Source organism: Trichoderma aggressivum, assembly GCF_033847375.1.
Source record: "Trichoderma aggressivum f. europaeum strain CBS 100526 chromosome Unknown scaffold_069, whole genome shotgun sequence".
Taxonomy (NCBI): Eukaryota; Fungi; Ascomycota; class Sordariomycetes; order Hypocreales; family Hypocreaceae; genus Trichoderma; species Trichoderma aggressivum.
The window spans coordinates 119,614-134,754 of NW_026946435.1; the positions used below are offsets into that span (position 1 = coordinate 119,614).

Below are 15,141 nucleotides of genomic sequence, written 5' to 3' on the forward strand. Positions count from 1 at the left end.
TAATTATATTATACTTAAACTTTATCTCTCCTAAGTATAAAAAATAAACTGCCTAAAAGCTAAAATTAAAATAATTATTATTAAATCTTTATTAATAATTATTAGCTAATACTTTATTAATTCTTTTACTTAGTAATAACTTAGTTAATTTATATTTTCTTTTTTATAATTAATTTAAGTTACTTTTTTTTACTTTATTTATTTTTTAAGCTTTAGTAAACCTTTTTTATAATATTAATAATATTAAAATTATAAGTTTTTATAATAATAGTTATTATTTTAGTAATAATTACTATTAATTTCTTATTACCTTTAGCTATTATAATTATTTATATACTAAACTTTAGTTAATTATTAACTTATTTTATTAAAAAAGTTATATTTTATAATTAATATATTATTTATTAAAAAATAAAAATATATAAAAATATATTTAATTATAAATAAAAATTATTATTATAATAAAACTTATAATTAAATAATTATATTATTAAAAAAACCTTTTCTTATAATTAATTATTATATAAGTAATAACTAATTTACTAATATATATATTATAATAAAACTTAAAATTTTAAATTATTAAAATATTATATTTAAAATATTTTTATTTAAAAATATTATTTTTTTAAAATTAATTATACTAAGTTATTAATAATTACTTATTATATAGTATTTTTTAATATATAATTTTATAATATTTATATTATATTCCTTTATATTAAATAATAATAAAATAACTCTTATAGTTCAATATTTAATAAAAAAATCTTATAGTACCCCTTTCAGAACCTCTGTTAGAAAACGCCCTTTCACACATACATACGTAATTACATACGTAAGCTATGAAAAGATTCCAAAGCCTTGCCTACGCAAGCCGCAAGCTATAAAAGATTCCAAAGCCTTACCTACATAAGCCGGAAGCCGCAAAAGATTCCAAAGCCTTACCTACGTAAGCTATAAAAAGATTCCAAAGCTTTACCTACGTAAGCTATAAAAAGATTCCAAAGCCTTATCTACGTAAGCTATAAAAAGATTCCAAAGCCTTATCTACGTAAGCTATAAAAAGATTCCAAAGCTTCACTTACATAAGCCATAAGCTATAAAAGATTCTTAAGCCTTCCTTATATAAGCTATAAGTAATAATTATAATAATAAAAATAAAGCTTTATTTTATTAAAACTATTATTAATTATTTTTATAATAAATAATATACTTTTAAACTATAATAAATTATAAATTATTTTTAAAATAAAATATAATTAATTTTAATTATTAATATACTTAAATTTTATTTTTTACTAAAATATTTATTATAAATAATAAAAGTTAATTATTATTATTATTAATTACTAATATTATAAAAATATTAATTTATATAATTTTAAAATTAAGTTTTAAATATTAAAGAATTTAAATTAAATAAGGGTTATAAATAATTTTTATTTAAATTTAACTTTTTTAATATTTAAATTTTATTTTAAAATTATTTAAGTTGATTTTTTAGTAATAGTAATTAAATTTTAAGTTATTAAAAAAAGTGGAAGTTATAAAAGGAAAGTAATAAGCCTAAGTATCTTGAGCGGTTACTAAAGGAAGGCAATAAGCCTGAGTGTGCTAAGCTCTAGGGGAGGTTAGTAAAGGAAAAAGGCGATAAGCCTAAGTGTCCTAAGTTCTAGGAAAGGTTACTGGAGAAAAAAGGCGATAAGCCTGAGTATCTTAAGTTCTAACGGAGCTTACTAGAGAAGGAAGGTAATAAGCCTGAGTATCTTAAGTTCTAACGGAGCTTACTGGAGAAGGAAGGTGATAAGCCCAAGTGTCCTAAGTTCTAGGGGAGGTTACTAGAGGAGAAAGGCGATAAGCCTAAGTATCCTAAGTTCTAGGGGAGTTGCTAAAGGAGAAAGGCGATAAGCCTAAGTATCCTATGTTCTAGGGGAGGTTGCTAAGGGAAGGCGATAAGCCTAAGTATCCTACTTTCTAGGGGAGGTTACTAAAGGAAGGCAATAAGCCTAAGTATCGTATGTTCTAGGGGAGGTTACTAAGGGAAGGCGATAAGCCTAAGTATCTTACCTTCTAGGGGAGGTTACTAAAGGAAGGCAATAAGCCTAAGTATCCTAAGTTCTAGGGAAAGTTACTAAAGGAAAATTACTTTATTATATAAAGCTAGTTATAATATAGTAAAAGTATTTTTATATATAAATTAAAGTTATTTATAAAATAGTAAAAGTGCGTTTATATATAATATAATAAAAGTGCTTTTATATATAAATAAATAAATATATAAAATTGATAAGTAGTAGCTTTATATTATTAACTTAATTATATAAGATTTTATATAAAATAAATATATAGAATTTTATAATTTTATTAGTAATTATAATGTACTTAAATAATATAATAATAATATAATTCTAAGGATAAGTAAACTTTAGTAATATATTAATAATATAATTAAAATATATTAAACAAGTTAGTTATATTTATTATAAACTTAATAATAATATAAATACTTTTTTTAGGATAATATACTAACTTATTATTTTATTTTATAATAATTTAGGTATATTAATATTAATAAAAGTAATTTCTTAGTAATTTCTTAATAATATATTAATAATATATTACTTATTTTTTAATACAATTATTATTATTAATTTTACATAAAGGAATCTTAAGTATATAAATATTATTATACTTTATTTTTATAAAGAATATATATATAAGGGATTTAACTATAAGGTAAGCTATAGTTATATAATTAAAAAGTTATTATTAAGTTATAAAAAAATACTTAGTTAAGTAGCTATAATAAGTACCCTTTTATAAAGCACAAAAGTTATATAATAAAGCCCTATTATAATTTTATTAATTTATTAAAACTAAGTTTTAATTTATAATATACTCTTTTATATACTTGTTTTTTTTAGTTATAAAAAGGTTATTTTTATTATTAAAGAGATTTTTACTAATATTAATAAAAAACTTTTTATTATTTTATATACTCTTAGGTATTAGTATACTTTATATAATCTTAATTATAACTTGAATATAACTTAAGTATTATATAAGTTTTAATAACTTTATAATTTATATAAGTTTTTTTTAATTATAATTTCTATATTATTTTTAAAAATATATAATATTTATAATATATTACTTTATACTTTTCCTTTTATTACTTATATACTTTTGTTAAATATAAGAAAATTAAATTTTATAAATATTATTTTTAATTATAAAATATAAAAGTAATATAATATTCTTTTTCCTTATATTTTTTATATAACTTCTTAGTCCCTTAGATTAATTATTAATTTCTTTTTTTACTTTAATAAATATTAATATTATGTAATAATATTTTTTTTATTTTCTTTTATAAACTAAGTAATTTTAATAAAAATATTTATTTTTATAATAAAAATATATTATTATTATACTTTTACTTAATATAATATTAATTTTTTTTTAATTTACTTTTATTTAAAAACTTATTTATTATTATTTTTAAAAAGCTATTTAAATATATTATTAAATATATATATTTATATTATAAAATTAATATAAGTTCTTTTATTTTTTTTATAATTTAATTAAACTTAGGAAAAAGTAAAAGAACTTATTATTAATAAAGATATTTTTACTTTATTAAGTAATTTATTTACTTTAGCTTTATATAAAGTTTATTTTTAATAATTTATAAATATTATTATAAACTTATATAATTTTTAAGGAATGTTTATAATTAAATATAAATATATATACTTTTATTAATATAAATTACTAAGGGTACTTTTAATTTAATTAAAAATACTTTTTAATTAATTAATAAAATTATTATTTTTTAAAATTAAAGTAATATATAAGTAAAATAATTACTTTATATTACTTTTTAAATATTTAACTATATAATAAATTTAATTACTAAACTTTTTTATTATTATATAATTAATAACTAATTTATTATAAATATTAAGAAAAAACTTTTAAAAACTTTCTTAATAATTTAACTTCTTTAGGTTTAGTAGTTTTTAATAAAGATTATAATTATATAATATTTTTATTATAATTAATTAAAAATAAATATAATCCTTAATAATTAAGTAAGGAAAAAAGCTTAATAAATATAAAGGATTTAGTTATAAGGCAGGCTATAGTTATATAATTAAAAGATTATTATTAAGCTATAAAGAAATAACTAGCTAAATAACTATAATAAGTACCTTTTTATAAAGCGTGGAAATTATATAATAAAGCCCCTTTGTAATTTTATAAATTTATTAAAACTAAGTCTTAATTTATAATAATATAATATAATTAACTTTTTATAAAAGTTAATAAAAGGTTAATATTACTTATAATATTATTAATAATATATTTATAATATATAATTTAAAAAAGTATTATATATATTACTTATTTTACCTTTAGATTATTAAATATTTTTCTTAAAATTTATAATAAATAACTAAAGTATATATTATAAATATAAGCCTTAAGGTTAATTAATAAAAAATATTATATTTTAAATAATATATTAATAAAAATAACTAACTTATATTATAATAAAAACCTTTTTTAAAAATCTCTTTATAAAATATATTTTTTATTAAAATAAGTATTTAATTATATTTTAAAAAAGTATTTAATAAGTATTTAAATTAATATATTAAAGGTTATATTTACTATTAAAAGGTTTAGTAAAACTATAATAACTAAGTCAAAGGAAAGCTATACTATAGCTTTTAAATTAATATATCAATAATATATTAAAATATATTATTAAAAGCTTCTTAATTCTCTAAATAATATAAGTTTATTTTAATATAAATAATTAAAAACTTAATTTTAATTAAGTTTATTACATTTATAATATTAATAATTAATATATATATATATATATATTAATAAAATAAAGTAAAGTAAATAATAAATTATTAATTTATTTTTTATAAATATATATTAAAGCTAAAGAAAATATTAAAAAAACATAATTAATATAAAAAAGTTAACTTAACTTATACTTTACTTTATATTTTTTTAGTTAATAAATATATAAATAGCTAGGGTTAAGTAAACTTAACGCTAAAACTAAATTAGTAAGTTTTATATAAAGGGGTTAAATAATATTAGGGGTATGGGATTATACAAGGTTATGTCTCTGCTACTGTTATATAGAAAAAGAACCTCCGGCCTGGCACCTACGCAATGACTTGACCCTGGATCTGAGCTCCTAAACCCTTGAATGTTGCAATCTATTATTCCATGAGGGGTTTGAAGCGTCATATTCATGATAAAAAGCCAGAAGCGTCATGTCGGTGCTCCTGTAGAGCTGAACAATAATTTCGCAGCTCTCCTATTGTACTTGGCTTTCGTAGACTCTAGTCTATGTTCCATCAACTGTTGGGGCTTCAAGCATCTATCTCAATCCCTTCACGAATATCTTAAGATGAAGGCTGAACAGAGCGTGATCTTCTTCGGAGATCAAACAGTGGATACATACTCACACATCAGATTGCTGTCTCACGCAGCCCGCAACTCACCGGCGCTCGCGCGTTTTCTTCGATGTGCGGCCGATATCGTGCAACTGAATCTACTGGACCTTCCTTCGGAGGAGAAGGGACCTTATGCCGATTTCGAAACCATTCTCGAGCTCTCCGAGTTGTACCATGCACAAACGCTGCCTTATGAGACGATTGCTACGGTTCTATGGGTGGTTTCGCAGGTCGGAGATCTTATTATGTTGGTGGCATTGCCTTGGACCGACTACTCCTTCATAGCAACTGACATTTCACAGCCAGGCTGAGGGCGATCCGTCGCTCCTTGAGAAGAGAGATCATCCAGTCCTTGTTATTGGGCTTTGTACAGGCATGTTGTCAGCAGCAACATTCGCAGCGGCTCGAGATATAAATGATCTCGTCCGACTTGGCCAGGAGATTATTGGCGTTGCTTTCCGTGTGGGGTTGGCACAATGGCGACGAGCCGTTGAGATCGAAAGGAACCCTGGACGATGGGGGGTAGCTGTGATCAACGTGCCACCGAAGCAGCTTCAGACGATCATTGATGGATTCAACGGGGATATGGTGGGTGAGCCCTAACTCCCAGAGTATCCAATGGGACGTCCAATGGGATATCTAATAGGAATGCTGATGGCCGAGTTGTTTGACCTACAGGCAATTCCACGTCACCGGCATATATATATCTCCTTTGTGGCACACAACTGGGCCGTCTTATCCGGACCCCCCTCCTTATTCCCCGAACTATGGTCATATTCTCCAACACTTCAATCTACACCTAAGAAGAATCTGGAACTGGGAACGCCTGCTCATGCTGCTCATCTTCAGCCCCTGGATGTTGACGCTATTGCTAGTGTCGCCGATATGCGTCACAGTTCGATACGCGAAAACACTCTGCTTCTCTCGACTAGCTCCTGTAAACCATTTGAGTGTGGCACATTTGGTGATATTCTCCGTCACTGTGTGAGGGATATAACCGGAGCGACCCTTGACTTTGCTGGTGTGATCAACTATTGCACAGCTACGCTGCATCACGACACGCCTGTAAAGGTGGTACCACTCGGTCCGCCGAGCCAGGTTGCGGCATTTCATAAAGCGCTGGAGGGGAGTGGTTTCCGCGTAAGCATCCGAGACCCTACGCCGCAGGTGATCAGTACAGGTTTCAGGGACGGTTCGGATCTCATCGCTATCGTGGGACAGTCTGCGCGGCTTCCCGGCAGCGAAGATCTCGATACTCTGTGGGAGAATCTGCTGGCCAAAAAGACATTTGAACAGAAGATCCCCAAGAGTCGTTTTGACTTGGCGGTACACTACGATGCTACTGGAGCTCGTAGGAGCACAGTCACAACGCAGTACGGGAATTTTCTGGCAAACCCCGGCCTGTTCGATAGTCGCCTCTTCCGTATTTCTCCACGGGAAGCAATGCAAATGGATCCTGTCCAGCGCCTTCTGATGATGTGCACGCACGAGGCGCTGCAAATGGCCGGTTATACCCCAGATGCTTCACTGTCAACAAACCGGATGAGAATTGCCACTTATTTCGGGCAGACTTCCGATGACTGGCGTGAGGCAAACGCCAGCCAGAATGTAGACATATATTACATTCCCGGCACCACCCGCTCTTTTGCTCCCGGACGGCTCAACTATCACTACAAATGGGGCGGTGGCCACTATGTCGTGGACTCGGCCTGTGCCTCGAGCACGACCGCTATTCTCATGGCATATCGTGCGCTCCTTGCACGAGAATGTGATACGGCTGTCGCGGGCGGAGGGCAGCTCTTTACCTCGCCTGCTCCGTATGCGGGCCTCAGCCGAGCCGGTTTTCTGTCAAAGACGCCCGGCGGATGCAAGACGTTCCGTGATGATGCCGACGGCTACTGCCGCGGCGAGGGGGTTGGGGTTGTGGTTTTGAAACGACTGGAAGATGCTCTCGCGGACAATGACAATATCCTGGCTGTCGTTCGCGGCGGCGGGCGGAACTATTCCTGCGACGCATCATCCATCACTCATCCCAGCGCCAGCGCCCAGATCCGGCTGATGCGCCACGTTCTGCGCACATCAGGTGTTGAAGCCGATGAGATTGGCTTTGTCGAAATGCACGGGACGGGAACCCAAGCTGGCGATGCCGTCGAAATGGAGAGCGTGCTTAACATCTTCGGCACTCGACCTGCCGACAACCCGCTCTACGTCGGTTCTCTGAAAGCCAATATCGGTCACGGTGAGGCGGTGTCAGGCATCGCGTCTCTCATCAAGTGTGTAGAGACACTCCGGCGTGGTACAATCCCTCCCCAGGCAGGATTCCCAGGACCCCTAAACCCCAAGTTCTCCCATATAGACACCATGAACATCCGTATTCCTACCCAACCAGTCAGCTTCAAGTTGACGGCCAACGGCAAGAGGACAATTGCGATAAATAACTTCGATGCGTCGGGCGGGAACAACTGCTTGCTGATCGGGGATCCCCCAAGCCGAGATTCCGAAAGGACTGAGGATCCACGGGGCTTTCATACCGTTATTGTCTCGGCGGCAACTTTGGCCTCGCTGAAGAAGAATATAGCTAATCTTCTCGAGCACATGGAGAAATATCCTGGCATTCTCTTGGCTGATCTGGCATACACAACCACAGCAAGGCGGACTCACGAGGACCTGAAGAGAGCATACTCCGTGTCGACAACTGCTGAGCTGCGGGGTCTGCTTGCCGCGGATCTCGGCAAAGACTCTATCAGTACTCCGATATCCAAAGCACCTTCGGTCGTCTTCACATTTACCGGTCAAGGCTCGCAATACGCGGGCATGGGGAAAGAGCTGTTTGCAACCTCTATTTGCTTCCGAAGGAGAGTCGTGGCCCTTCACGACCGGTGCGTCTGGCATGGCTTCGAGCCGTTTATCGACCTGATCATCGCCGATGGGAGTGAGGCCAATGCCGCGAGCCCCGTGCAGATCCAACTCGCCATAGTTGTCCTCGAAATGGCGCTGGTCGACCTGTGGAGGTCGTGGGACGTTCGACCGAGCGCGGTGATAGGATACAGCCTGGGCGAGTACGTCGCCCTGTACGCTGCCGGAGTTCTGTCCGCCCAAGACACGCTGTTCTTGGTGGGCTACCGCGCAAAGATGATCAAAGAGAAATGTGTCCCGCACTCCCACGCCATGGTTGCGATTCAAGCCACGCTGGAAGACACGAAGAAGCTGCTGGAATCTGCATCTGATTGCGAGATTGCCTGCATCAGTGCTCCTCGGTCGACCGTTGTAAGCGGCTCGACAGGAGCCATCGAATCACTCAAGAACACGCTTCAGGCGATGGGCACAAGGGTCAAATACACTCAATTGGAAGTCACGTACGGCTTCCATAGTCCTCAGATCGACCCCATCCTGAGCGACCTGAGGGAACTGGCGGAAGGCGTGGTATTCAACAAGCCTCGGATCCCCGTCGCGTCTGCCCTGTTGGGGCGTATCGTGGAGGAGGAAGGCATCTTCACTCCATCGTATGCAATGCGACATGCACGTGAGGCTGTCAACTTCGTCGATGCGCTGAACGCTTGCTGGTCAACTGGCTTGGCTGATTCGCAGACCATCTGGATCGAGATCGGTCCCAAGCCGGTTTTGACTGGGCTCGTGGGCTCGACGCTTTCCGTGGAGCGGAGTAAGCTCATCTGCACAATCAACGACAAGGATAACAACTGGAATTCTATCTCGAAAGCTACAACTGGGGCATTCATGGCAGGGCTGCCGATGAATTGGGTCAAATACCACCGTGACTTCAGCAAACACGTAAGACTGCTAGAGCTTCCCAGCTATGCATTCGATCTCCAAGAATACTGGATAACAAACGAAACTCCGCCGTATACAGGAAAGCAGTATTCTACATCGCCTAGTGCTCATGTTCCAGGAGGGCCAGCAGTTCCTGGCTTTCCCACCAGCGCTGTGCAGATGGTGCGGGCAGAGTCATCGACTGGGAATGAAATATCGGTGACATTTGAATCCGCTGTCGCCTCTCCCGCGTTGTTGGCTGCCATTCACGGTCATCGTATAAATGGGGTACCTCTCTGTCCAGCCAGCGTGTTTATGGATATGGCATACACAGTTGCAAATTATATGCAGCACAGATTCGCGACAAGCAGTTCCGCGCAGTTGCCATCAGTGTCTCTTACAGACTTGAACATTACTCGGCCCTTGATCCCCAACCCTGACCATGCTGTACAAAAAATAATCATCCAGGCTACTATGAAGACGGGAGACACCACAGTCCACGTCAGATTCCACTCTGAGGGAGGCATCGATCATCATCACGAGTACGGAACGTGTAAGCTGCACTTTGAGGATTCCAAGGCCTGGACATCTGAATGGTCCGAGGCCGAGTACTTCATTAATGTGGCGAAGGACAGTGTCCTGCAAAACAGCATCTCCGGTCGTGGCCACCATCTACAACAGTCGGTTGCCTACAAGCTCTTCGCAAATCTGGTCACATACAGTGACGACTTTCAGTCCATGAAGGAGGTCTTTGTTCCCAAAAGTTTCTGTGGTGATGCTGTGGCGATGGTCCAGTTGAAGCCCAGCGCCGGAGACTTCACACTCAGCCCCTACTGGGCCGATTCGCTGGTGCATGTGGCAGGCTTCCTCCTGAACGGAAGGCCTGAGATAGACAATGGTCAATTCTACATTGCAAGCGGCTTGGGTGAAACTCGGGTCCTGAGAGATAGGCTTCGCGCCGGAGGGTTGTATACGAGTTTTGCGCATGTTGATGACATTTCAGACAAAGGCGTCGCGCGTTGCCAAGTCTACGTCTTTGAGGGCAGCGAGATTATTGCTTCGTGCAAGAATATCATGTTTCAGCGCATGAGCCGGCGTGTAATTGAAGTGATTATCGGAGGGAAGGGTCGGAGTTCGAGTCAAGCTCGCGGAAAGAGGGCCACTGAGAGCGCCGGTCACGCCCATTTTCAGCCGCTATATGCTACCGAGCGAGATCCCGTCACATCCTCCCCCTCTTTTAACTCAAGCTCCTATTCTTCCACTCTTTTAACGGCTCCCACAGAGCTCGGAGAGTCTCTGGCTCTTTCAGCCCCCAGGGCTAACCATGAAAGCGTTGTTGAAATCATCCTTGCGAGAACAGGTTACGACGGGGCAGACGTAACGGATTCTACAAATCTGCTGGAAGTGGGTCTAGACTCACTCCTGACAATCGAGATTCTTAGCGATATTCAGAAAGCCTTGGGCTTAGACCTACCGGCAACATTTTTCATCCAAAACCAAACCCTTGGAGAAATTCGCAATGCGCTAGGAGCCCAAGCTCACTCGCCAAATATTCTCATGGACGATCCTACGGTTTTCATCCAGGGTAGAGCGCTGAAATCAGAGCAAGACAGTACACCCGACGATTTTGTGGACAGCGGAGTCTTGGATATCGTTCTCGCCCAGACGGGGTTTGCTAGGGCCGATGTGACCCCTTTTACTAGTTTTGCAGATATGGGTCTAGACTCATTGTCTATCATTGAAGTCGTTGAGCTTGTGAGGCAAAATTTCGACCTGGATTTGCCGGCAAGCTTTTTCTTTGCCAACCCCACCGTAGCAGATCTCGGGAAAGCACTATCAGCTCCTCATACAAAGTCCCCTGGACAAAACCCTCCTGGAAACAACGCGGGCATATCGGCATTGAAGCCACCTTCACCTAGGCACAATGCCTTACCAGAGATAGATCGACCCATGAAGTCCCTGACAAGCTACAGCAGCAGGGTAGTACTGATCCAGGGAAGTCGAAAGTCCAAAGGCATTCCTCTTTTCCTCATCGTCGATGGTCTCGGATCTGTAACCTCCTACCTGAACTTGCCGCCTCTATTCGAGGGAGACAATCCCGTGTTCGCTTGCGAATCTCCTTTTATTCTGGTTCCTGAGGAGTTCCACTGCAGCATTGACGAGGCGTCCGACATGTATGCGGCCGCCATCAGAAAGACCTGCCCACATGGGCCGTACCTTATCGGCGGTTGGTCGCTCGGCGCTCTGTACGCCTTTGAGACGGCGAAGCGCTTACGAGATACGGGTGAGGTCGTGCATGGACTGTTCCTACTGGACTTCAAGATTTCTATGTCTATAGACACGAGCATGCAGACGGAGCCCACGATGGAAATGGTCGAGATGCTGGGCGTAACGAATGGCCTAGACGTTCCCGCGAGAAATTTCTGCTTGGATCCAATGCCCTGGCGAACCAAGGTACACTGTCTTCAGGCCATGAGGTCTGTTGCTAAGCACAACGCTAAGCCGATGGGTCCCAGCCAGCGACCTGTGAAGACCTTTGTGCTGTGGGCGGGTATGGGCCTAGAAAACCTCCTGGGTTACATTCCGCCAGGGATCCAGGCCGTCATGCGTAAGGAGCAGGAAGCCGCAGCAAACCAAGAGGCCAACAAGGCGTTTACCATGCTTCTGTGGTTCTTCGGGAAGAGGAACGAGCATGAGGGTCCAGATGGGTGGGATGCGGTAACGGGTGGCCCTGTTGAATGCGTGACCCTTCCTTGCGATCATTTCTCTATGGTCCATAAATCATTTGTGAGTTTCATCCCCCTCCAGAATGCATTGGTCGGATTATTGGCCATCTAATGTGTTGATCCATAGGCAACGACCACGGGTGCACATCTAAAGCGCATGATCACGCAGTGCCTGTAAAGATAATATGATTCTCTTTCTCAGTTAACTCCCTAGGAGGACCTGAGGTCGCGATCTTTGGCCCCGCTACTCGGGATACTTTTTTTTACAGGATTCGGTAATATATCGCCAATCCAACCACTTTTGGTTATATGCTAAGGGTCAACTACTGACTCTGTTCTGTGAGGCAGACTGTATAGTGAGATAGAGGACCTAAGGACTTGAATTATTTACTTTATGGCTGCTACCTCCTTGTTTATTTTGCTTAGATTAGTTTGCATTACTACTAAAGCTTGCGTAATATAAAGGTTATATTAGTTATTAAAATGTTTAGTAAAGCTATAATAGTAAGGTCAGAGGAAGGCTATGCCCTAGCCTTTAGTTAAAAATCTAGAATTAATTTATAGCTTAACTTAATTAATTATAATTAACTAAGTTAAATTTTAAAAATTTATATTATAAAATATAATTAATTAAAGTTTAAATTAAACTTAAATATAAATATATATATATAAGTTTATATAAAAAAGTTTAAATATAATATTATTATAAATTTAGGCTATACTTAAATTAATATTTACTTAATTTTAGGTTAAACTTAGATTAAATTTAAATTAATAATAACCCTAATTCCTAAGGCTTTACTAAGTAAGGGTTTAATATAAGCTTAAAATAACCCTAAGGAATAAATGATTAAGTATCTATTAAGGTATAATTAATATATACTTAATATATTTTTTTTTAAAAATAATAACTTTATTTATTTAAATACTTATTTATAATTATTATAAAATTAGTTTATTATAATTTTTTTTTTATAATAAATAATAAATTAATTATAAATTTTAACTTTTATTAAAAAAAATAAAAAGTAATAATATTATAAATATTAAATATATTATAATTACTTTTATTAACTATTACTTTTTTAAGTAATTACTTAAATAATTAATAATAACTTATATTTAATATATTTATATTTATTACTTATATTATAAGTAAAATAAACTAAAAATTAATAAAAATTATAAATAATTTATATATATTTATATTATAATTTAAATATAATATTAAAAATTAAGTTAGTAAAAAAAAGTAAAAAAATATAAAAGTAAATTTATAAAAGCTTTATATTAAGTATATAAAATAAATATAAAAAAATAATTATATTTATTTTTAATTTTTATAATTATATAAAATTCTTTTTTCCTAAGTATAAAAAATAAACTGCCTAAAAGGAACTAATTATAAAAAAGCCTTTATACTACTGTTATAACCTAGCTCTTATAGTCGCAATAATAGGCCCTATGGGGTAATTAGTCCTAGATAAATATTAGACTAACTAATTAATTAAAAATAGATTATTAAATTATTATAAAAATTTAATAATCTAAAAATAGATTATTAAAAATCTATAATAATCTATAATAGGATTATTAATACTTAGTAATAATTTAACTTAATTAACTAAGTATATAACTTTTACTTTTTTATACTTATTTAAAATAGTTAAATAGTTAATTATAAATATAAAATAATACTTAATTATACTTAATTATATTTATAAAATATCTTCTATAGTTATATAAATACCTTATATTTAATTCTTTATTAATTACCTACTAGTCTAGCTTAGCTTATTTACTAATATAAACTTAGTATAAGGTTTATCCCTTAGGAAATTCCTTTTATATTAACCCTATAGAAGCTTAGCTTATTATATATTTATAACTCTTATTTAAAGATTACCTTAGACTATAGGTAATATTATTATAAAAATACTAAATAGTTAAATTTTATATATTAAATATAAAAATAAATTAAGAAAGTAAAGTTTAAAATATTTATAATAGTAATATTAAAATTTTAAACTTATTTAAAAAAACTACTAAAATAATAAATTTTACTATATAAAAAACTATAATTTTTTTACCTTTAGCTAATAAAGCTAAAGTATAATAATACTTTTTAAATTTTAAAGCCTTAGTTATTTATATAAAATAAACTATTAAGAATTAATAAGGTATTATTAATATACTTAATAAATAACTTAATACTTAAAGATAATTACCTATAGCCCTATATTAGTAAAAAGGTTTATATAAAAAAAAACTAAGAGAAATTATTAAATTACTAATATTAATACTATTTAATAATAACTTATATAAAATTAAAGGATTTTTTACTAATATAAAAGCCTACTTTAGGTATTTTTTAATTACTATAGCTTTAAAGGAAAAATAAGTTAATATTATAGAAAATTAACTTATTAAAAAACCTAAGAATTAATTTAAATTATATTTTTATAATTTTAAAAAATATAATTAAGCTAAAAAAAAAGTAGTTATTAATATATTTTTTAATAATTATAAGGAATTTAAAAATTAACTTAAGGTATTATTTAATTAAATTAATAAAAAAAAAAAGTAAAAAATATATTACTTAAACTTTAATAATAAAGTATATATATTAAATATATTATTAAATTTATTTAAATTTATACTAAAATAAATTTTAAAAATATAACTAAAAAAATATTATATTATTAAAGATTAAAATTAAAAGTAAAAAATAAATTTATTAAAAATACTTTTTTAGCTATATTTAAAATACTTTTTAAAAAAATTAATTATATTAATAATTAATAATTTAAATAATATAAGTAATAATAAATAAAAAAAGAAAAAAATAATAAAGTATATTACTACCTTTAATATTATATTAACTAAGGTAAAAAATATAACTTAGCTTTATTAAATAATAAAAAACCTAAATTTATAAACTTAAATATTATTAATATTTATAAATTTATAAGTAAATATAATTACTATAGTAAAATAAATTATAAAAAAAAGGATTACTAAAGAAAGTATAAGAAACTTAATATTTTATATAAGGTTATAAATAAAAAAAAAACTTAAGAGGTATAAGTTAATATAATTAATATTATACTTTATAACTTTCTTAGTTAAACTAGTTACTATAATAATTTATATTT

The 15,141-nt window shown here is 32.8% G+C and overlaps 1 protein-coding gene across 1 annotated transcript; it reads left to right on the plus strand.

The window, feature by feature from the left end:
- Positions 1-5,446: 5,446 nt before the first annotated feature.
- On the plus strand, positions 5,447-12,164 carry Triagg1_10293 (uncharacterized protein; the record flags this gene model as incomplete). The annotated part of the gene is made up of 4 exons (XM_062894348.1): positions 5,447-5,739; positions 5,795-6,084; positions 6,139-12,047; positions 12,114-12,164. 4 exons carry the CDS (start codon positions 5,447-5,449, stop codon positions 12,162-12,164), a joined length of 6,543 nt encoding a protein of 2,180 aa, XP_062750784.1.
- Positions 12,165-15,141: the final 2,977 nt, after the last annotated feature.